Source organism: Callorhinchus milii, unplaced genomic scaffold, assembly GCF_018977255.1.
Source record: "Callorhinchus milii isolate IMCB2004 unplaced genomic scaffold, IMCB_Cmil_1.0 Scaffold2, whole genome shotgun sequence".
Lineage (NCBI taxonomy): Eukaryota > Metazoa > Chordata > Chondrichthyes > Chimaeriformes > Callorhinchidae > Callorhinchus > Callorhinchus milii.
In genome coordinates, this window is record NW_024704743.1 from 60,030,654 (window position 1) to 60,055,975 (window position 25,322).

General features: G+C 41.9%; 1 protein-coding gene across 3 annotated transcripts; it reads left to right on the plus strand.

The window, feature by feature from the left end:
- The first annotated feature begins 2,694 nt into the window (after window positions 1-2,694).
- LOC103176917 (serum paraoxonase/arylesterase 2) lies at window positions 2,695-23,983 on the plus strand. 3 transcript variants are annotated; one of them, XM_007890801.2, is made up of 9 exons: window positions 2,695-2,984; window positions 10,224-10,294; window positions 12,857-12,912; window positions 13,976-14,141; window positions 15,074-15,200; window positions 18,124-18,324; window positions 21,055-21,136; window positions 22,221-22,349; window positions 22,555-23,983. In XM_007890801.2, exons 2-9 carry the CDS (start codon window positions 10,231-10,233, stop codon window positions 22,732-22,734), a joined length of 1,005 nt encoding a protein of 334 aa, XP_007888992.1. In that variant the 5' UTR covers window positions 2,695-2,984; window positions 10,224-10,230; the 3' UTR covers window positions 22,735-23,983. The 3 variants fall into 3 exon arrangements, with proteins under 3 accessions (XP_007888992.1, XP_007888990.1, XP_007888991.1); XM_007890799.2 differs by having other exon boundaries at window positions 2,698-3,165; XM_007890800.2 differs by lacking the exon at window positions 2,695-2,984 and adding an exon at window positions 3,188-3,310.
- The last annotated feature ends 1,339 nt before the right edge of the window (window positions 23,984-25,322 follow it).

Sequence of the window (25,322 nt, forward strand, 5' to 3'; positions counted from 1 at the left end):
TTTGCATTTATTTTTGCTAAAGACAAATATGATTGAAACCATAACTCGAGTGGTTTGTTGGCTCGTAAATAATTCCTATTTGGCACCCCAGATGGAACCTTGCATTTGAAAGAGATTGAACTTGTAAGGTAATAATCTTTTGAAAACTAAATTGTTCTCAATTTCTATAAATTCTGCCAACTATAGTACACTGTGGGCGAGGGATTGCGACCCACGCCAGTGGTAAGGCAAAGTGTAAGGGCTTGCGTGATCCTTAGACGGGACACTCCGGTCGCGAGCTTCTTAGTATTGGACCCAATGGAGGCACTAGTAGAAAAGGATAAAACTAAGCATAAGCTAACAGGAATAGTTACAGACTCATTGACAAGTGTAATTCTATGGAATAGTTGTAATGAGACATATAACCAGCTGGTTAAAGAAAAGAAATTAGCAAATGCCAGATGGAAAGCTGCTGTACTGCAGGCATCATAGATTTCTTTTTTTCAACCCCAGCTCGGGTCTGAAATGCTGTACTCTGTCCAGCACCTTGGGACGTCTTCCCGACGTGAAAGGTGCTATACAAAGGTAATCTTGTTGTTGTTGTTGTTTCTAAGCAGATTTATACTATTACTAATAATAATGCTTGCACTTGATATAGGTCTTCGAGATGTCTCAAAGCGCTTCGCAGAATATACTGTAAAGTGAATTGACTTTATATATCTTGTGGGCGAAACATGGCAGCCAATTGCCACACAGCAGTTTCCCACAAATAGTCGTGGATTGAGTTATGAAGACTTGTGTCCTTAAATGGCTGCGAGAGTGAAACTGAAAAAGGCGGAGAATGAAGAATTAGTGAAGGAATTAGAGGGCTCAGATGAATCCAGAGCAGCTTAAGACAGTCAAGAATGGGTTCATTGTTTGGAAGTCTCCGTTCAGTTTTATATGAATGTGATGTGCGCAGTGAATAACGAAGCAGAACAATGTCTTGAGGTTAATTAGGAACGCTGAGGTTAGATATATTAGTCGATGTAGCAATGAGATGACCTCAAGGCAGCGTATAATTATTTAGCAGAGCAAATGACCCAGCACAGGAGAAGAGTGATGTCTCTCATGAGCGTCGTGAGGCTAGGATGACCCAGATAAAAGTGAAACTTGTAGAGGTGTGAGGATTGTAGCAATTACTCGGGTGGATAGTAATACTCAACTGACAGAGCCTATACATTTCAGTATCGATATGCAGGGGACTACTGACAATTGTCTGTAGCTGACTTAAACGTCTTGCCCCACAGTCCATTACCATTCCATTGCAATCATCTATCTCTGGGATTTCCATGTGTAGGTGGGATGCATGGAATTCTCAGTTTGATTTGGATAATCTTAAGCATGGGGATGGGTTTCCACATGTGTCAAACACGCGGCAGACAAAAAAAAAAGGCGTGGCTGGATTAAATGAACACAGGAAACAGATTGAAGTAAAAAATAAGCTTCTAGGGCAAAGAATGTCTGGGGGGAATTGTTGAAAAGAATATTGGGTTATAAAATAAATTTTACAGGTACAAACGGCCAGTAATGTTGTGTATGTATTTTATGTGATGTGTTATGTGTTTATGGGTGGGTAAAGGAAACATGGTAGGTCTGACTTTGCTCTGGATGCAGAATACAAGACAGTTCTTATCTATGTTCCATATGTCTCTGAACAACAACAACAAAATTACATTTATAGAGTGCCTTTCATGTCAGTTTCAAGTACTGGAACGTGATAAATCTGAGTAAAGGCAAAGTAAAGATCGGAGAAAGAAAGGGAAGGCTATGCAGCAGAAAATGTGACAAGTTGAGAAGAAAAGGGAGTGGGGGGGTGGGGGGAGTTAATTTAAATATTAAACTGAAAGTAGGAGGAGTTAATTCAGTAGCAAACTGGCAATAAAGAGAACCAATGACAACAGGTTATTTAAAGAGTGATTTATAATGTTCTGCTGTGAATAATTGACACAGCCTTGTGCTGAAACCTTTTATTCTACATGGAACTTTACTCTCCTTTCCCTGCTTCACCCTCTCTTTCCTCCCCGTCCCCTTGAGTTTAACATCTCAGATTTGTATGCAGAATTTTACCAACAGTTCCAGAGTTTACTCTACGGAAAGCCATAAACAGGATTTGGTTTGATTTTGTTAAACTCTATTCTTTTTCGTTTGGGCCCTTATTTTATTTTTAAACCACTCTTGGGTCTGTGATGGGGTAACTGATATATGTATATATATATATGTTCTGTATCCTCAACTTCCCTTTGCTTGAACAATAAAGTTATTTAATGTTTATTCATTTTCACTCTGAAATTGTATGTTTGCAGGCAGTGGAATATGTTTGTTTCATAAACACCTCCCAGAGCGACTAGGGCTGGATTTAAAACCATTAACTGGGAGCACTGTTTGTTTGTGTAACCTGAGTCACACTGTCAATTGTGCAAACCAACAAAAGCAGCTCAGAGAAAATTAACCCTGTGGTTTTCACAGACATATAAAGTCAAACTATGTTTCTGCAGCTACTGACAAACTTGATTTTGAATCTCTTTGGGGTATTTGGGGAATCTTTGATTTTAATAAAAGAACTGGTAACAAGAGTAAAAGAGAAAGTTATTTTTCACAAGGTTAGCAGAATGCAAACAGTAGTCAGGGGGTCACTCAAATGTATACATACAGCTGTGGATCAGTATTATTCAGAGGGAGTGAGAAACCTTAAACCATAAAAATCTGTCAGCAGCAAACTCAGCGGTCAAAATATGAACTGGAAATTTATCCCAGTGGTTGCGTGGAGGTTTGGAGTTATGGTGTAATCCTGGGACAACCCCTGCAGAGGTCGTGCACAAAATTACACTATTCTGGAAAACATTGCAGGACAAAGAAAATCAGTGAAATGAGAGGGAAAAAAATGAGAAATTTGAAAAGCAAATTGATCAAAGCGAAGTGATCAGAGTACCGTGATTTGGGGGCTACTTTGGGGGTAGTTTTTGGTGAGTTCGGGCTATAAATCTGTTGTGATCCGCACTGAGCTGAGCTGAGCTGCAGACCTCCCTCTGGGGAGAGTGCCAGAGAGCAGAACGAGCACAGGCGGTGAGCAATGGCTTTAGTGGGGAGTCTGGCGTTCAGCGCACTTCTTCTGGCATTGCTGACCTACAGACTGATCAGCCTCTGGTGAGTTCAAACCCACTTTACCCGACATCAACAAAGTTCTGACCTCACTTTGGGGGAGAAACCCGGATCTGCAGAGTTTGTTGAAGGACTGAGATGAGGACTCATTGTGTACCCGACTTTGCCAACTTGGGTTCCCCAACTTCAGGTGATGCTCAGTCCTGGGGCAGATAGTGCCAGATTGGCCACATGGGGATAACAGTGATAACAAGTTATTGTGTTGTAAACTCTTGATCTGTTTCTGCTCTTGTAACCTGTGTTATTCAATCTGATCATAAATCTCATTCCTGCCCTTTCTCCCCTGTTGAGGAATGTTAGCTCTATGTTAAGGTGACCATACTTTGTAAACCAAATCCGGGGACACGTATATAAAAATTGAACTCACCACAATTGCTGATGCTGGCAGTACTGGAGTAGCTTGTGGGATTCATGGCTGTGTTTCTGCTGAGTGTATCTGCTGAGTCCTGTAGCTCAGTGGTTAGAGCACTCGCCTTGCAAGCGAGACACCTGGGTTCAATTCCAGGCAGCGCGAAACCTTGGGCAAGTTTCCTTACTCCACACACGTAATAATAATCCCTCCAAAACCCAAAACAATAATACGTTGGTCATTTTCAATCTACGACTGTCTGTGGGGCACTGCTGTGCACAATTGGCTGCTGCGTTTCGCCCACAAATATACAGTCAATTCACTTTACAGTATATTCTGTGAAGCGCTTTGAGACGTGAGAAGACGTGAAAAGCTCTATATCAAATGCAAGGATTATTATTATTATCTGTTTTAGGTTGTTATTGTTTTTGCTCAGTTTGTTGCTGAGCCCAAGACAGATTGTTGCTGAGCCAAATTTGGCCAGTGACACAATACAACAACTTGCATCTATATAGCACTCCTCACGCAGGGCAGACTCCTGGAGTGCTTGACAGTGGCAGAGCACGATATGGGGAGGTGACCGTAAGCACTGTCAAAGAGTATGTATGCTCACCTACTTTAAGAGACCAGAGACAGGATTCCTGACCTACACCAGACACTCAGAGGGATTCTGTTTACCTTGTTGAGGGCAATGGGATTATGTTTAATATGCGCTTGAGGGTTTGAACCTTTTTTGGAATTTTAATACATTGGAACCATCAACATCGGGGACATTTTACGAGTGAGATCTAAAAGATCTAGAGATTAATGATTGAACACACTGAACTGTGAAAAGAGTGAGAGTGACTATCCAAATAGGTTAACATCCAGAAGACAAGGTGTGTGTAGTCTAGAGTTTATAATAATACTACACTTGAACGTGGAAAGTTTGCGGAAGTTTTAGCTTGAAATCTTCCTCATTGATCATGTGCAGATGGTTTAATGGGTTAATGGTCCATTTTGTAATTGTTGCGCTTTACTTTTGAGAGAGGGCAGAGCAATGTGCTGCCTTGCTTATCCATTTGCTATGTTTGTTCAGTGGTTTGAAGTGTTTACAGTGGTTAGTTGGAACAATCCCAATGTAGTTATTGTTTAATGGCTTTTTTTTCAGCAGCTCTGCATTAGTTTTCCTTTGTCTTTGGGTAAATTTCACCTGGATTGAAATATTCGTAAATCATTTCAGACCAGCTGATGCTCAGGTGACATGTTTAATGTCACTGAACGCACCCAGCTCAAATCTGATTTATTGGTTCACTGGCATATCTGGCTGGACCACATTCTTCCATCCACCCTCTCATGCCTTGCCCATCCTCTCCTCCAACTCCAACTGCGAGGAGATGCTGGATTTCCCTGAGACCAAAATCGAGGGGATCCATTCTGCCACCTCCGCGCTCAAAAAACCACCACACCCTCCCCATCCTTCCCTCACACTCTGGCCCTTACTCATCCCTCCCTCCACAACTTTGAACCTGTCTCCCCCTCCTCTTTCACCAACAGTATAACTTGCATGTAGCCCACCACCTGCTCCCTTGACCTCATCCCTACCCCTCTCCTTACCTCCCAGCTCCAGCTCCTCGCTCCGTTACTCTCTCACCTCATCAACCTCTCCCTGCCAAATGGCACTGTTCTCATCCCCCTAAAAACAGCTGTCTCACCCCTGGCCTAGCCCCTATCCTAAAAAAAACTGGACCCATCCCTACTCACCAACTACCGCCCCATCTCCAAACTCCCTTTCCTTTTCAAAATCCTTGAACCTCTTCAATCAGGCTTCCCTGCTGCCATAGCATGGAAAGAGCCCTGGTCAAGGTGACAAATGACATTCTGTTCATCTGTGATCAGGGCTCCCTCAGCTCCTCATCCTCCTTGACCACTCTGCTGCCTTTGACACTGTGGACCACTCTATCCTCCTCCACCGCCTCTCCTCTCATCTCAATAATAATAATAATAATAATCCTTGCATTTGATATAGCGCTTTTCACGTCTGGAGGACGTCCCAAAGCGCTTCACAGAACACACTGTAAAGTGAATTGACTGTATATTTGTGGGCGAACGCGGCAGCCAATTGCGCACAGCAATGTCCCACAAACAGTCATAGATTGAAAATGACCAATTTATTATTGTTTTTTGGTTTTTGGAGGGAATATTATTAGACGTGTGGAGTAAGGATACTTGCCCAAGGTTTCGCCCTCTGCCTGGAATTGAACTCAGGTCTCTCGCTTGCAAAGCGAGTGCTCTAATCACTGAGCTACAGGACTCCACTCACTGAGCTACAGGACTCCACGTCCTCAACCTTCAACCTTCAAGGCTCAGTCCTTAAATGGTTCAGATCCTATCTCTCACACCAATTCCACTTGGTCTCCACAAATGGCTTCTCCTCCAGTCCCCGCACCAGCTTGTGCGGTGTTCCTCAGGGCTCTGTCCTCGGTCCTCACCTCTTCAACCTGTACATCCTCCCTCTTGGTGTCATCATCTGCAAACATGGGGTCAACTTCCATATGTATGCGGATGACACCAAACTCTACCTCTCTGTCTCCATTCTCGACTCCAGGACAACTGCTAGGTCCTGAATGTCTGTAAAAACATCAAGTCCTGGATGAGAGCCAACTTTCTACAATTGAACATCAGCAGAAGATCCAGGCCCCCCTGACTGGCTCATTCCAGCGCCTCAGCACCTCAGGCACTGGCAGCATCAGCATCCACAGTTGCCCACACCACCTCACCAAGCCAGTCAGGAACCTGGGCATCTTGTTTGACCCTCAACTGTCCTTCCTCCAACACACCCATGCCATGACCCGCTCTGCCTTCCCCCAACTCTGCAACATTGCCCAACACTGCCTCACCTCTCAGGCCATCGAAACCCTTATACATTACTTCATTACAACCAGGCTTAGTTATTTCAACACCCTGCTTGTCGGCCTCCCCAACTCTTTTCTCCACAAGCTGCAGATCATCCAGAACTCTGCATCTCCTGTCCTCTCCCACACCAGCTTCCGTGACCTCATCATACCCACCCTCACCTAACCCTAATCCCATCCCTCAGAGGATAAGGTTCAAAATTCTGGTTCTCACCTTCAAGACCCTCCATGGCCTTGCCCCTTCCTACCTCTCTGACCTGCTAACTCCTTATCAACCTGTCTGCTCCCTCCTCTCAGCAGGCTGCATGTGGAGTCCTGTAGCTCAGTGGTTAGAGCACTCGCTTTGCAAGTGAGAGACCTGAGTTCAATTCCCGGCAGGGCGAAATGTTAGGCAAGTTTCCTTACTCACAAGCCTCTGTTTACCTAGTAGGAACCTGGTTGTTAGTCGATTGGTGGGTCACTTTTCCGGGGGTAATAATTCCTTCAAAAAATAATAATAATAAATTTGTCACTCAATTCACGACTGTTTGAGGAACATTGCTGTGCTGGATTTCATGCACAAAATATACAGTCAATTCATTTTACAGTATATTCTGTGAAGCGTTTTGAGATGTCTAGAAGACGTGATAAGGCACTATATCAAATGCAAGGATTATTATTATATATAGAATTCTCAGTCTGGTTTGGATATTCATAAGCAGGATGATAGGTGTCAGCAGCAGATATCCAATTGATCAAATAAAAAGCTGAATTGTGCATTGCATCTGGAGAGGCACTGCATTCCTTTCATTTTGATTTGTAGAATTTTGTTGATTTAGTTTGTTACCTTTGAACCGCCTGATTTTATTGTTGACTCCATGTTGTAACACATTTGAATTAATCCTACTGCCAAATGCGATATTCTTTCAACTGTATGGTGCAATGCTACATTATTAAATTGCTGTGCACAAAATGGCTGCCACGTTTCACCCACAAAATACACATTCACTAAACTTTACAATATATTCTGTGAAGCACTTGGAGATATCTCAATGACGTGATAAGGCGCATTATCAAATGTATTAGGCTTGACTGTAGGAGAAAAGGAGATATAGATAGGCTTTTGATAATTGGTTTATTGATTGAACAAGTTATTGTTGAACTTTGTAGCCAGTTTGTAAATTTACCCCTTTGTAAATAATACAATCCACGATGGTATAATGTTTATTGTATAAAGTGATTCATAAGTTTTAACAATCTGTAATCAAATTATGCTACATATAATGACAAAATGACAGTACAACACATCTATGTGAGAAAAACATTTATCACACAGCATGCACTCAGGGGTTGCTCAGTACTCCAAACAAACAACACACCTCAAAACACACAGCAGAGATCAGCCACTGGAAATCCCTGGAACAACTGATTCTGTAACACAAAACTTCGGAAGACAGACAATCCCCAATACTGTTTTTTAACCGGCACCAGCGCAGAGTTCAGCCTCTGGAATCGCCCTTCAGATATAGCTGATCCTCACAGTACCTTACAGTCCTTAACACTGAATTCTCAAAGTCACAGAGCGTGGCCCTATCTTCATCAGGATATGCAGCATACACCAGCATCTCTCTCCTGCTTTCTAGCCTATCTACTGAGTCTCAGACCTGGCACTCGTTTCCATAACCAATACTTAACAGGAACTAGCGTCCGGTAAACCCTTGGACCAAACCAGTCGTACACAACAACAGTAGTACTGACGATTCAGGGATGACAACATGTATCCAGGCACTGTTTCGACAGACTAAACAGCAGACCTGGGATCACAACTTGATATACACTGGAGAGATCACAGAACTATCACAGAGATTGGCTCCTATAACTCAACAGAAACAATCAGATCTTAGCCCAGCACCTCACTTGTGCTGCTGATCGTTCCTTCTCTTTCACTTTTAATGGTCACTTTCTCACTGGAGGTAAATTCCCTCACCCCTGTACATATACATAGATACAGTAGAATCAATATCGATTCCACTGGGAAGTACACTGACCCTCTACACAACTCCAACTATTTCAAAGTTACATCTTTCTTTTAGGTGTTTCTAACTCCATCTCTCCTTGTCACAGAGATAGCCCCCACCCTTCGCAGGCTGCTTTGCACAGAGAGATATGGACAACGTACTTCTCAGCCTTGAGATAGGCAGGTGTCTGAGGCTGCAGCCTTTTCTTTCTGTGGTCCATTGATCTTGCATCTGTGCTCAAGGACCCATTGCTCATTATCTCAGAGGAGTGAACATCTTCCCAGAAAAATATGAAATGTAATCAGATGCTAACCTCAGCCCGTCCAGCAAAGCTACCTTTAACCATTTAACTATCAAACCTTCTGGAACATTCGGTTGCTGTTTGAAATATACCAAGGCACTCTGAGGTGATAGTTGGTATATTTCAACACCTTTCATCATCCATAACAGTTTTACTTTGGTACATTATTTTAATCTGATATCTAAAGTAGGAATATTACAGTATTAAAAGTAGGTGTCAGTCTAGCTCAATTGATTGTGCTCTTGCATCTGAATCAAAAGGTTGTAAGTTCAAGCCCCATGTTGGTACTTTGAACTCATAGTCGAGACCAGGTATGGCCAACCTGGCGCTCGCGGCCCGAATCCGGGCCATGTGACAATTTTACACATGTGGCATGTGGGCTGCAAGTTGACCATCCCTGATCTAGTCTGTTACTCCAATGCAATGCTGGAGGAATGCTGCATTGGTGGAGGTGCTGTGTTTCAGATAAGGCATTAAATTAAGGTGCTTCCCGTTTGTTGAATTTGCTGTGTACAAATTGGCTGCTGTGTTTGCTTATAACCTCAGTCACTATACTTTACAGAAGATCCCTGTACAATGGGACACAATTGATGCACTACAGGATTCACATGCGCAGAAAAACATCTGTCTTGTTTTAATTAGGTTTCAAAAACTTGTTCTTTTATTAAAACAAAATGAGGGGATGTAAATATAAAAAAAGCCAGTAACAGACATAAAAAGGAATTAATATTAAGGGGTGAAGGCTCGTGTGGAGCATTAACACTAGCATGGACTAGTTGGGCTTGTTTCTGTGTTGTATCATTCATATAACACAAACCATACCAACCCGGCCATTCCTTTCACTCAGTGGACTCTGGCCTTACTTCATGCCCCTCCCTGCCAGCCCCACCATCGACAGTTTGACTTTCAACCTTTCTGCCCACTTTATGGAATTTCACCCCCTTCCTCACATCTTTCAAAGTCATTTTTAAGGTTCACTTAGCTGCATAATCTTATCTATAACCAGGCGGGGTGACACTTTAGGCAAGTTTCCTTACTCTACAAGCCTATTTACTTAGCAGTAAGTAGGATTGTTAGCCGATTGGCGGATTGCTTTCAGAGCATAATAATCCCTTCAAAAGTTTTTAAGAAATTTGGTCACTCAATCCATGACTATTGGTGAAACATTGCTGTGTGCAATCGGTTGCCAGGTTTCACCCATAAAATGTACAGTCAATTCACTTTACAGTATACTCTGTGAAGCACTTTGAGACGTCTTAATGACATTATAAGGCGCTGTATCAAATGCAAGGATTATTATTAATATAGCCATGCCCAGTTTAATGGTGAGGAAATAGATGAGAGTCACACATTATTGATCTTATCACTTTCTCTGTCACTGTAAGGAAATGCAGCTGCTTTTGTCTCTTCATTTGTCCAGTGAGACTGGGCTGGAAAGGATGCTCATCTGATGTGGTAGGTTTCACAGTTAAACTGCTAATGTCAATTTCCTTGTTTTGCAGCAACAAGATGGGTGTGTTCAAAGAAGTGGATCAAATTGAGCCTGGCAGCTGCCATCTGATTGAAGGAATTAGTACGTAAGGAAATTTCATTATTCACTGTAATTCATCCCTATGAAGAGTGTTTCAGTCAATAAATATAGTTGCTCTGATTTGTGTGGTGTAAATTAAAATATGCTGTCTAGATTGTCACTTCAGCACAGTATTCGAGGAGCACTGCAATGATGGAGGTACCATCCATTGGCTGAGATGTTAATCCAATGTCTGTTGTTAATCTACATGTTGAAATGGATGAACACCATGGCACTAGTCAAAAAAAGAGAAGGGACTTTCTCCCAATGACTTGTCCAACAATGAACCTGAATAAAATTTGTGGGACATTGCTATGCATGCTGTGCTGTGTTGCCCTACAAAATAGAATCATGGAATTTTACAGCACAGAAGGAGGCCATTTGGACTATCGTGCCCATGCTGGCTCTTTGAAAGACCTATCCAATTCATCTCCTGCTCTTACCCCATGGCCCTGCAATTTTTTCCTTTTCAAGTACCTATCCAATTCCCTTTTGAAAGCTACTATCAAATCTGCTTACAACAACAACAACAACTTGGATTTATATGGCCCCCTCCACGCTGGACGGCGTCTCAGAGCACTTTACAGTAACGGATCCCGGGGCTGAGCCAGGGGGAGGGGGAGGAAGGTGACCAAAGGCACGGTAGAAAAAAAAGGTCTTCAGCAGAGACCTGAAAATGGGAAGGGAGGAAGCGAGATAAAGGCAGTGAGGAAGGCAGTTCCAGAACCTCGGGGCATAGTGGCTGAAGGCACGGCCGCCCAGGGTGGAGCGGAGGACTCGGGGGACGAGGAGGAGGCCAGACCCGAAGGAACGAAGTCAACGGGTACTGCTTTGAGGAGAGAGGAGGTCAGAGAGGTAGGGGGGTACAGAGGAGTGCAGGGACTTGAATACAAGGGTGAGGATCTTGAAATCGATTCTCTCTGGGACAGGCAGTCAGTGCAGTCTGGCAAGGACTGGGGTGATCGGGGAGTGGAGTTTCGTGCCGGTGAGAATGCAGGTGGCAGAGTTTTGAATGATTTGGATTTTATGGATGGTAGTGGATGGGAGACCGGCGAGGAGGGTGTTAGAGTAGTCCGAGAGGTGACACAGGTATGGACCAGGGTTTCAGCAGTTTTTGGGGAGAGGTATTGGCGGAGACGGGCGATGTCGTCGGAGGTGGTAGAAGGCAGTGCTGGTGAGGGACCGGATGTGGGGGAGGAAGGATAATTGGGGGTCGAACCTGACGCCTACCCGTTGACTTCGTTCCTCTGGGTCTGGCCTCCTCCTCGTCCCCCGAGACCTCCGCTGCACCCTCGGTGGCCGTGCCTTCAGCCACTGTGCCCCGAGGTTCTGGAACTGCCTTCCTCATTCCCTTCGTCTCGCTCCCTCCCTTCCCATTTTCAGGTCTCTGCTGAAGACCTTTCTCTTCGACCGCGCCTTTTGTCGGAGAGTTTTAGTGGGAGGTCGAGTAGGTGGAGGATGTGAGAGCCATGAGATTTTAGACATTGACGAGAGCCAAAGAGTATGGCTTCTATCTTGTGAACGTTCAGCTGAAGGAAGTTTGCGCTCATCCAACCCCTAAGATCTTAGGGTTAGGCTGACAGATCATCAAGGGACTGGGGGTCGCAAAGTGAGGTGGAAAACTAGAGTTGGGTGTCATCTGCATACATGTGGAAGTGTACCCCATGTCTACAGATGACATCCCCAAGAGGGAGCATGTAGATCAGAAAGAGGAGGGGGCCAAGGATGGATCCTTGGGGTACCCCACAGGTGACCGAGTGAATGATTCCAGACAAACAATACACATACAATATATTTTACATTAAATCCTGTGAAGCACTTTGAGATACCCCTATGAAAGGTATTATATCGAATACAAGCCAAGATGTAAAGAAGAAAAATGGATCCCAATATGGTACAAATCTTTAGTCTTTTGAACTTGCCCAACTTATTAAGCATAAATGCAGGATTGCAACAGAACCTGTCAGGGACTGGTTCAAAACTAAGGTAACAGCTCTTGATCATATGTCTCCCACGTTAACAATGGCTACTTGGGTGGAAAAGGGTCCTATTTTGTAAAGTTCTTGGAGTGAAAAACCCTGTGGAATCCTCACCTGCTGGGGCATGAACTACATGATTCAACAATTCGCCCTTTTTACAATTCTACTCAATAGAATGCAGTGTGGCTGATCTGCTAAACAGCAGACATTCTCCTTGCACGTTCCTGTTGCATTTTTGCTTCGTAATTGTGTTTTATCCCTCCACAATCTTCAGATATTCATAAGAACAGGGATAGCCAGTGTTTATGCAGAGTGTTCAGCTGATCAGTTGAACAGTTTCTGCTCAACCTGCACTTGTCATGACCACAGCCCATGATTATTGTCTGAATATTTACTGTCCTTAATCCCTCCAAGATGCTGCCCCGTGTGAAGGGCGCTATATAAATGCAAGTTCTTGTTGTCCAGAAGAAAGCCTGGTCAAGAAGTAGAGAAGAAAAATAAACCCTGGTATGCTACTAATGTAGCATTAGTTGGGGTCTTGATGGATTTTTTTGTTGACACTGAACTGGCTGATTTCCTGTTGTAGACTATGGCTCTGAAGATATCACTGTCCTCCCTGGAGGGCTGGCTCTTGTTAGCTCGGTGAGTTGCTATCTAATATTTTCCACATGAATAACTTTATCATATGTTAAAAGCATCATGAAGCTTCAGAAGACACATAGTTATATATATAAATAAAAAAAATTGTTCAGGGTTTAATAGAATCAGTAGTGTGTTTATTTTTTTACAAGCCTGCACTGGGGATGTAGTGCATCAGATGTTTTGTCCACAAAATACACACAGTCACACCATTCTATAGTAAATCCTGTGAATCCACTTGAGACGTGTAACAATGTGATAAGGCATTATATCAAATGCAAGAATTATTATTATTTTATTATTATTTTGTTTTGTTTTCCTTAGCTGCTCTTGCATTAAGTCCCACATCAAGACTTGAACTCACATAGTCTAAGCTCACATACTCAAATGCAGCACTTGGGAGTATGTTGCATTATTGGAGGTGCCGTTCTTCGGATGAGATGTTAAACCAAGGTCCTGTCTGCCTATTCAGGTAGATGTTAAACATCTCATGGCACTATTCGAAAAGAGAAAGGAGTTTTTCCCAGTGTCCTGGCCAACAATCCCCCAAATAAAATTGGTCACTCAATTCATAGCTGTTTGTGGGATATTGCTGTGCGCAATTGTGCTGCCACATTTGCCTACGAATACAAGTCACTTCATTTCACAGTACAGTGAAATTCTGTGGAACACTTTGAGATACTCTTCTGATGTGGTACAGCACTATACCAAAATGCAATGATTATTAAAAACTCATGTACAATATTGTCAGAAATTGTAAGAAAAGCAAAGAAGGAGGCCATTTGGCCCATTGTGTCTGCACTATCTCTCTCCGAAAGAGCTGTTCCCTTCCCCTGTGTTGTGTACTTATGTTTGTTTATGGGGCATTGCCATGTGCAAATTGGCTGCCATATTTAGCTACAAAATACACAGCATTTACTCTACAATACTCAACAAACTTTACTCTACAGTAAAGTATAGTGCTACTACTGTGATGTGCTTTGCGATATTTCAATGATGTGATCAGACACTGTATCAAATTCAAGAATTATTCTTAATATTTCGTTTAATTCTCTGTGATTTCAAGGGTCTGAAATATCCACACATACACAGCTTTGCTCCTGATAAGCCAGGGCAAATTCTACTTGTGAATCTGAATGAGCCGGTGCTGAGAGCCATTGAGCTGAGACTGAGCCGTGGTTTTGATGTGGATTCCTTCAATCCACATGGGATAAGCACGTACATCCACAAAGGTAAGATGTATTCTACTGTATTTCGGCAACCAGAGAGAATTTGTGATTCAAATCAGTGCTTCTGAAAGCTGATAGAAGTGGAATAGTAAATCTGCAGGCACAAAAGAGAAGCTTGGATGAAGAAGGCCCAATGGCTCATTTGTTTCTTTTTGCTCGGTCAAGTATCTTGAAGCATGTGAAAACCCATCAATCATAACTGCTATATGAATAGGAATTTTAGCTCAAGGTTCTCCTGTCCAAAGTGTCTTAACAGTTACAGGGTCATTTTTAATGTAGATTTGTTGTCATTTTAACTTCTATTGTGGGAAATGGTTCATCTTGATCTGGGGATGTTGGGGAGGGGGCGGGAAATTGAATTCTATCTAACCCACTCCTGAGAGAGGCAACAAAACACAGGCAACCGTTCAAGAAGGTAAAGGTCAATATAGTTTCTACTGGAACCTGCAGAGAAACTAAGAAAAAACTCCAGAATATTAATCCAGCCTTGCAGGCTTACAGCTCCAGGCACTTGTACTCTACAGATACAGTTCAGTGTAACTAATGTGGGTTTATAACAATCAGTCATCTTGTCTTATGCTCACAATCTTCAGGCATCTTCAAACCTGCTTGCTCTTTCTTTTAAAAAATAAGTTAGTCGACATACCATTCATTACCTGCTTTTACAGATTATTAATTTCACTTATCCATTCCTGTCTGTCAGGGAGGAGGCAAGGAGTGCTTATTAGGGGAGGGGTGAGGGGGGATTTTTGTAATCTTTAATCTTACTTGAGGCTCGCTAAAACTTTGTACAATTCTCTAATCATGATCTTACATGCCAAACCTTTGATAACAACCAATCTTCACTTAGTTACTTAGATATGACAGATATTGAGCTGCATACCCTTCTGTTCTCACTAGAGAGGACTTATTTTCTGCTTTTGCTTGATTTTTAGACAATACGGTGTACCTTTTTGTGGTCAATCACCCACAGCATACCAGCACAGTGGAGATTTTTAAATTCGAAGAGGAACAAAATAGTTTGACTCATTTAAAGACTATCCGACATGAACTCCTCCACAGGTACGGCACACAAAACCTGAGCAGCTGCTCCTGTTCGATATGAAATTTAAGATACATTCCAGTGTGATTGTGAACCTTGTAGACAAAGAAAGGCCTTGGTCTGTGCTGTTAGTTGGTCAACAGCCATGGGCACCAACAATTGCTCTCAGTAACTCAGGGCTACAGTGGATAAAATTAGACAGTGTTCCTCCTTCTGATTGCTGTCAGTGCCTTCTGTGGGTGGAGGGTGGGTGAAGACAGGAATAGGCTCGGTTGTGATAACCTCTCTTCCTCTGTGTTACCACCAGCAGTAGGTGTCCAGACTCACACATAATGAATGTCCACTTGGGTGAGGTAGTGGAGGGTGCTAGCTGTTGAATCAAACACCAGTGTGAATCGGTGTCTTTGTGAGAAGTGTTTGGGGCAGGGGGATACAAAACAAAAACAGAAGAATGGAAGAATCAACAGCTACAGTGGAAGCCTGTTAAACCAGACACATCTGGGACGGCTGTTCTGTCAGTTTAAGAGGCGTCTGAGGTTACCTGGATGTCTCTTACCCACCCAGCAGAGGAGTGGCAGCACATCTCCCTCCCATTGCTGTTTCCATTGGAAGGGGACCAGTTAGCGACGGACATCAAGTCCTGGACGAGAGCCAATTTTCTACAGCTGAACGTCAGCAAGACCGAGGCTCTCCTGATTGGCTCACGCCAGCACCTCAGGCACTGGCAGCATCAGCATCCACAGATGCACATTCCACCTCACCAAGCCAGTCAGGAACCTGGGCATCTTGTTCAACCCTCAACTGTCTTTTTTCCCCCCATATCCATGTCATGACCTGCTCTGCCTTCCCCCACCTCCAGAATATTGCCCAACTCTGCCACTGCCTCACGCCTCAGGCCAACAAACCCCTCATACACGTATTCGTCACCTCAAGGCTCCACTATGGAAACTCCCTCTTTGTCGGCCTCCCCAATTCGTCCCTCCACAAGCTGCAGATCATCCAGAACTCTACAGCTCGTGTCCTCTTCAGCACCAGGCTCCATGATCCCATCACCCCCACCTCGCCTGGCTCCACTGGCTCCCTATCCCGCAGAGGATAGAATTCAAAAACCTTGTCCTCACTTTCAAGGCCCTCCACGGCCTTGCCCCCTCCTACCTCTCTGACCTGCTGACCCCCTATCAACCTGTCCGCTCCCTCCATTCAGGAGGCTCCAGTCTGCTCCATGTTTCCCTCCCAATCCACCCTATCATCGGTGGCCGGGCTTTCAGCCAATCTTTGAAACTCCATCCCACAATCCCTTTGCCTTGTTCCCTCTCTTTCCTCCTTCAAGGCACAACTCAAGACCCTCCTTTTCGACCATGCCTTCAACCACCCTCATACCCCCTCTGCCCTCCCTCATCCCAAACCTATCCCCCCCTTGCTAGGGTCCTGTTGCCCAACTGTTCAGTGCCTTGGGACGTTCGCCTGACATGAGATGTAATTTTGTTGTTGTTGTTGTTCTACTGTCTTGGTGCATCCTAAAGTTGCTTCTGGGTTTACCTTTTCAATCCCATTTAAAATGTTTATACGCCTCTTTGAGTCTTCTCTTGATATCGACAAGCTGTAGCTTGTCTAATGGTTGCTCATAGCACATTCCTCAAACCGATTCACACTGGTGTTTGGGGGTAGGAGGATGGCTGAAGGCACGGTCGAAAAGGAGGGTCTTGAGTCGTGCCTTGAAGGCGGACAGGTTGATGGAGATTTTCCTCATTCTCTCCTCTGCACTGTTCCAAGGGCCTGAGTAGTTCCCTTTTATAGCAGAACTGCATGCAGTATTCTAGATGCAGTCAGACCAGAGCACTGTAAAGCCTGAGAATGACGTCTAGCGATCTAAACTCAACTGACAAGCAATTTAGGCCAGCGTCCTGTTTAACTTGTTTATGCCAGTGGAAAGTCTGAGTGTTGTACTTTGAAATTGACTGATTGCTTCACAATGATGGACAGCATTACATTGGTCTTTGGGGAAACTTTCAGGAGAGACCAATGATCAACAGTCCCTGCCTTTTCTGAAACTTTTAAAGTGCTTTGAGGCATCTCAAAGACGTGAAAAGCGCTATATCAAATGCAATGATTATTAGTATTATTATAAGCTGGTGATGAAAGCTTGTTTGCTACATAAAGAAAAGCACTGAATTAATAACAGAAGCGGAGCAAGATTACTCACTAATCTGGAGTTTTGTACAGTTAAAGGGAAAGGGGGCATGATAAGCATGATAATGATAAGGGCATTACTTCACCAGATTTTGATTCAATGAGGACCTTATGTGAGTGCTGGATGATATAAGCGTTAAATGCAGGGTTGCATAAACTAGAATGTAATAAGGTCCAGACAGAGCAGATATTACAACTGGCACAGGTGAAGCTTTCTCCTGGCTTCTGTGTGGTGAATACAAATAGAATTTTCAGAGGTGGTCATTTCAGAAAAGTAGGGCAGAATTAGTTTCCCAGGAAATGTACTGGTCCAGAATGTATCTGACAACGGTTTAAACGTTGAGAATGAGGATGCATTGTTCCGAAAAACGGTGGCCAGAACATTGCCCAGAGTTTTGGCTCACTGTAGTGAGTGACACCAACCTTCGTGGCTTACAGTAAAGAATGGTCGTTTGGCTCAGGTATTGGAGGGCACCTGGCACCTGTGGCATTGAACTCCCAACACACTGTCAGTCTTCAGGAAGGGAGAAAATTAGCAACCTCCCCCAAATCCCGTTTCTCTGTTAATCTCTATATTTCTCCCCTCAACAAATTTGCATATTCTGATCACAAATTCTATCCAGTTAGGACTTTTCACAAAGACTTTCCTGTTTTGTATGTTAGCCTCAAAGAGAATTTACAAACCCAAGAAATACCTGAATGTATGATGGCTTTCTTCCCAGTTTTTTCAGTCTGTTCTTTTATCTCTTACAGTGTGAATGATATTGTGGCGCTAGGACCTGACAGTTTCTATGCCACCAATGACCATTATTTCAGTCATGACTCCCTGACCTTCGTGGAGTTGACTTTGGACTTGTATTGGTGCAATGTCATCTACTACAGTCCAGCAGAGGTAAAAGAAGTGGCAACAGGATTTAATTTCGCCAATGGAATTAACCTGTCTCCTGATGGAAAGTGAGTTTTCTTTGTCAGTCTTCTCATTGTTAATGAGTGTTGTAAATGTTAATTTATCTGGAAATGCTTTTATGGATTCTTCACCAATAAATGAGTTTTTATTGAAGATGTTCATATTGGGGAATGATACATTTGTACATAGTCTTCTACATTTGCCATAGATTTTGAGGACCATAAGTGAAAATCATTGCACTGTACTGAGATAAAGCCCCTTCAGTCATATCCCACAATAACAGCCTTTACTGAACCAGTGCGACTGCAGTTTTATGTACCCACCTTCCTTTTAATTGCAGAAGATGACTTAAGGTTAAATTAAGATTGTCAATGTTGTTCTATGGCTGTGCACCCTTCAGGATCTGACCACGAAGGATACTTTCAGCTCTCTCCCCTCACAAAGTGTTTACATACATCGATCACAGATTCCATCCAATGTCATGTTCACCCCTTTATTTTCTATGCCTGTCTGTTGTTTAAAATATGTTCTGCAAAGTTTATGTGTTCGCTAAAAGCATTAGCCAGTGTGAGTGCGATTAGTAATTACCGATTGCGCTCGAGGAACCTTGTAAAGTGTCGAAGTTCAGTAGAACTAGCTCATGCGCATTATAAATATATTGAGTAGCCCTTTAATACAAGTTTTATATATTTAACGTTGTTTTTGATACTTATGTCGCCAGCAGGTCTTCTAAGGCATCGGTTACAACAATTTGGCGGGAAAGTTCCCATTCTAAAATGCAAATTAAAGATCTAGTAATTGGTGCTATCCAATTGGACTGCCATAAGGATCAGTGCTTGGGCCTCAACTATTTACAATCTGCATCAACAATCTAGATGAGGACATCGAATTAATATATCCAAATTCGGGGATGATCCTAAATTAGGAGAGAGAGTGAACACTGAGGATGACATTAAAAAAATGCAACAAGATATAGATAGGCTAGGTGAGTGGGCAAATAGGTGGCAGATGTAGTATAATGTAGGGAAGTGTGAAGTCATCCACCTAGGTGGCAAAAACAGTAGAGCAGATTATTTTTTAGAAGGGAAGAGACTAGATAGTGCTAGCGTTCAGAGGGACTTGGGTGTCCTTGTACACCAGTCACAAAAAGTTAGTTTGCAGATACAGCAAGCAGTTAGAAAGTGTTAGGGTATCGGACTTGTTTGCAACCGATCCTGCACCCAGAAAATAAGTTTGATCTTGACAAACCAAAACGGCGGATTTTAACAGTTTATTAAGCATACAAATAATGTTGGTTATACAGAATTAATGCAATATAAAATAATAGAGCAATACTACCAGTCCTTCTGCAGTCTGCCCTGGAGAGATCTCTAAAGACCACCTCTTTACCCAAGCTTATATATCTTTTTCTTTTCTTTGTCTGCCTTATTTGGGCTTGTTTCTCACTATTCTAGTGCTTAATCAGAACACTTTCTTATCTAAAAGTACAGAAAGAGGAGGCCAATCAGGGCATACAACATCTCCTGGTTTAAACCAGTTTATCTGGCATTTGGCTCCCTTGGAGTTAACCTCTGGTAACCTCTGCCGACCACTGCAGTCTGTGTTACTTGTAAGACATATATGCATTCTAACAGAAGGCTAATGGTATGTTGGCATTTGTTACAAAAAGGTTAGAATATAAGAGTAGGGAAGTCTTGCTGCAACTGTATAAGGCCCCGTTGAGACCGCACCTGGAGTATTGTGTGCTGTTTTGGTCTCCTTATTTAAGAAAGGATATATTCGCCTTGGAGGGGGTACAATTTAGATTCACTAGGTTGGTACCAGGGATGAGGGGGATTAGTTATGAGGATAGGTTGAGCAATTTAGGCCTATATTCTCTAGAATATAGAAGAATGAGAGATGATCTTATAGAAACCTATAAGATTATTAAGGGGCACGACAGAATAGATAGTGGGAGACTTTTTCCCCTGGTTGGAGAAATTATAACCAGGGGTCACAGTCTTAAAATTAGGGGTAAGCCCTTTTGCACTGAGTTGAGGAAAAACTTCTTCAATCAGAGGGCAGTGAATTTATGGAATTCTCTACCCCAAAGGGTTGTGAATGCTCAGTCCTTGAACAAATTCAAGACTGAGATTGATAGATTTCTTGTGAATAAATGGATTAAGGGATATGGGGATAAGGCAGGTAAATGGAGTTAGAATAGATCAGCCATAATCTTATTGAATGGCAGGGCAGGCTAGAGGGACCGAATGGCCTACTCCTGCTCCTAATTCTTATGTTCTGAAAGGTCGGTTGGGATTTTATGGATCTGAACTGTAGCTTGGCTCTATTTTGTATCCTAGATCTTCTATAACTTGACGAAGCAGGTCTGGAATCTCTTGATCTATCTGCCATTTAGGTTGTCTGTAACTGTGCTTATTCTTTTTGATTCTTACTAGATTATAAAGAACATTTCCTCAGATGGTCATCCACCTGTTTATTTTAAAGATATTGGTGTGAACTCATTAAGTTGGATGTTTATTGTACAAAAGAGGGCTTCTGTGGTAAAAGAACTTTCTTCTAATCACAAGTCTTGCTGGACACTACAAAAAACACACTTTATATCCTGGACAGTAAAATAATTGCAAAATCTCTACCATTGTTCTGCTGTTTAATGCCATTTGATCTTTCAGTTAGTCACGATTACAAAGATATTTTACTTCAAGAGGTCAGTGCATTTCAATGTGCTTTATTAGATTACAATTAACTGGAAATTAATTGGTGGTTTTACATTTCAGGCACGTCTTTGTTGCAGATGTTATGGATCAGAGCATCCACGTCATGCAAGTAAATCCCAACAAGACATTGACTCGAGTGAAGGTACGATTGTCACTTAGAATCTGCTCTCCTCCTTGGAGAGGTGTGTTCTAATCCTTGGACTGTCAGCAAACGTAACACTTAGTTTGTCAACAAATATGATTCTTAGATTGTCAACACACATTTATTTTGCTATTCTGCTCCCTCTCACAGCACCCTCTGCTGGTTGTCTATGAGTGTGGCGGCCGGGGAGGGTGGGTTGTCATGTCCTCAACAGTTGAGTGGTCTTGTCAACACTCACTGCCAAGGCTCACAAATGAACAATGCACATAGGCAGAGGATCGGAGGCAACCAGTGTCCACAGAGCCGCACCTCAGCAAGTGGAGGCCAGGCTAAGAACAGAGAAGCATATGCCAATTGGGAGAAAATTGGAAAAAATAATTGGATTCACTAAATTTGAAAGAAAGAGATTACGAATTTGATTATGAAAACATTCAGTGGAGACACAAGAGACAAACTTGACGTGACAGTAAAAGATCATTGTAAAATAACGTGCAATCTGAGCACTACAAGGTCAACAAGTATTAGATCAGGCGAAAACCTCGGGATAGTTTTCTCGTACTCCATGTTTATGTCATTGGAAACACTAGATTTTCTTTCACAGTTATTGATCTCTTGACTTTTTCAGGGGATATTTCTTGTTCCTTGATATGGGATTCAATGCCATTCATATGCCTCTGTTTACCTAGCAATAAGTAGGAACCCGGTTGTTAGTCGATTGGCGAATTGCTTTTTTGGAGATAATAATCCTTCAAAAACACGAACAAAAAAATAATTTGGCCACTCAATCCACAACTATTTGTGGGACACTGCTTTGCGCAATTGACTGCTGCGTTTCGCCCACAAATATGCAGTCAATTCACATTACAGTATATACTGTGAAGCACTTTGAGATGTCCAGAAGATGTGAAAAGCGCTATATTAAATGCAAGGAATATTATATTAGCACTGGAGGTTTAGGAGAACATTTTCAATATTTTTTTAAAAAACATTTCATATTTGCATATTAAATTCAAATAGAGCAAAATAGTTTGACGTCTTGTACCCAGGAATACATACTGTCAATTCTAACATTGCTTGCTTGAAGGTCTTGAATGTAGGAACTGGGGTGGACAATATTGAGGTGGACAGCAAGACTGGAGATGTTTGGGTTGGCTGTCATCCTGTTGCTTGGAAACTTATTTCCTACAATCCTGAAAAGCCTGCATTATCTGAGGTTTGTTGCTTAAATTGTAATTAATAAATGGTACAACTCATCTGCTACTCACCTGCTTTATTAATGTAATGCATTCATTACATTTTAGACTAATATTTTAACAGGAAAGGCAAAATTACACTATGTCAAATACAATAATTATACGTTAGTATTATTAATATGTAAACAATTATTAAACTTCTTTTATTTCGCTCCACACATACAGGTAATCAGAGTGCAAAACATTCTTTCCAATGAACCAAAAGTGACCCAGGTGTATGTGAACAATGGCTCGGTTCTTCAAGGCTCGTCCGTTGCCACGGTTTATGAAGACAAACTGCTCATTGGAACCATTTTCCATAAAGCTGTTTACTGTGAGCTCAGGGATAGGGGAATTCATTTCTAGTGACCAGGGGAAAGGCATGCTGATCTGGGCAAAGTAACTAAATCCCTGTGAAGTGAAATATTACTATTGTATTGTAGATCTTTCTCATTTGTCCTTTGATGACTGGGAACTCAATGTTATTTCCTGTAATTCAAATTGCAGCAATGGTGAATGAATAATGAGTTTTGTAATTCTTGATAATTGTTCTTTGGTAACTTTGTTATTGAATTTAGTACAGGGGAATCCTGCTTTAACACTCTTTAATTGAGTGCTGCCTCGAGTGGACCCAGGTTAATTGGAAGAACATTTTTTGTGGCTCACTTATAACAATGTCACTTGTAACAATTGTTAAAGCAATATCAGTGAGACACTGGTGCCGGCTATAACAAGGTTCCCCCATAATATAATAGTTTAATGGTGGTGTGGGGATAATGAGGATAATTTTATGTACTCAGTGCAAATTAAAAAAAAATCTTTTAACAGTAATTTGAAAAACTCAGAAACTCACTATTTCAGGTGCATCGTGAGAGTAGAATCATTCACATGATCAGAAGATGGGTTCGGATGAAGAAGGCCCTTTGTCCCATTTGATCTCAGGGTTATATTCAGATCAATAATTGTGTCTTAATTAGTAACTCAATGAAAAGTATAACTAATAATAATAATAAGTCCTTGTCTGGGGTGTTATTGCTGAGCATTGTATGAATATTGTTTGTGCTGTTACCCGACAAAAAAAAACCTGCACAATTTTTATAATCTATTAGATGAAGACATTCACCACTTTGATGCCATAACTACTGTAATAGCATTTGTCTATCTCGATTGTGTAAACATTGTAAAGTGCTGTGTGATTCTATAACAGTTTTAAACAGCTAGACTTTAAATACAGTATTTTTACATAGAGATGATTATGGTCTCAGCAAATCCCATTGTAACAGAAAGTTATCACTCAATACTTTCGAGGTTTATTTGCCTTGGAGTACCTTTTGTGAACTTTATTTCTGAATTTTCTTCTGTCGCTGTTTGTCTTGAATTTTAAAGGGGCACTGTCACACAAAAGTTTGGCAAGTTCTTCCTTGCGTGGATCCAAGAAGTGTTATTGTTTTCATCTGCACAACATTCTCTCCATACTCAACATTTCAGTGATCGTTGTGGCATGAGGAGCACAGTACAGAATGTTTTGATGATCTGATGAATAACATTAGTCTATCTACCTTAATGTTTATTGATTTTTTTCAAAATATAGAAATAAAGGAAAACTTGACCCTAATGCCTTGTGTTTTTTCTTATCCACGCAGTCTGTAACCAGTTTCAAACCCAACACAAATTGATAATTGATGAAATCAATGGTTGCTGAAAGGCTTTTAATGAGGGCATTTTGGCAAATTTCTATCTCGTATATTGTCAGCTTTAAGAAGCCATTCCTGAACTAATTAATGAAAGGTAAAGCTTGATATAACATTTTACTTAAATATAGACCTTCGTCAGTTATGAAAAAACACTAGAAGCAATTGTGTTTAAATAAAGGGCTTCCACAAAGTGGAATTAGCAAAATACCAGAAGCTTGAAACTCAACTTAGCCCTAGCCTATAAGACCATTTGTCTTGAAGTTCAAGATTGTGCAGAAATGTGGAAGCTGTTTTTCTTTGGTAGTTCCTAAAAAGAAGTGTCTTCCAAAATAAGTTAACTTTCCAGGTTTCCATGCAATGTTCAATTTTAAGACAGAATGGTCTCACTGGCTAGGTGACGTTTTGAGTCAGATTTGGTCGTGGAATTGAATTATATTTACTGCAAGAAAAAAAGTTGAAAGGATTTCTATTCAGAAGCAGGGCGTGATATATACAAGAAAAAACTGAGGATGGCTGTTCCGGTAAACCTTTTCTGTCAAAAAAGGGTGACGATCAGAGTTCAGCCAAAAGGAATAAATATCATTGATTTTCTCAGTTAACTTTGTGACAAGCACTTGTTTGGTAATCAGGTGTTGCTTTCTCCTCACTGGTAAGGATTGTAAATAGACTTGCTAGACAAGTTCTGCCAGAGGGAATAACTGGCTAACTAAAATAACTAAATTATATAATACCTAAAGGTTTTAACCTTTCCTTGGTCACAATTTTGCTCCAATTAGTAAGAAGAGCCTTTCACATCTAATTTACCAACAAACATGTCGAACAAAATCAGCACATGTAGAAATGATTGGACCGACACAAGATGTTTTTGGTGCTGAATCCAAACCTGGTGAAGAATAACCTTCAAACTGAACACGAGGCATAAGATGACACCAGGAATTAATCCATTTAACACATCACCAAACAAAAATCTATGATGGGTGAATAAACTGTGTTGCATCCCCAGTCCTCTAGCTCAGTGGTTAGAGCACTCGCTTTGCAAGCGAGAGACCTGAGTTCAATTCCAGGCAGAGGGCGAAACCTTGGGCAAGTTTCCTTACTCCACACAGAGCCTAATAATAATCCCTCCAAAACCAAAACCAATAATAAATTGGTCATTTTCAATCTACGACTGTTTGTGGGACATTGCTGTGTGCAATTGGCTGCCGTGTTCGCCCACAAATATAGTCAATTCACTTTACAGTATATTCTGTAAAGCGCTTT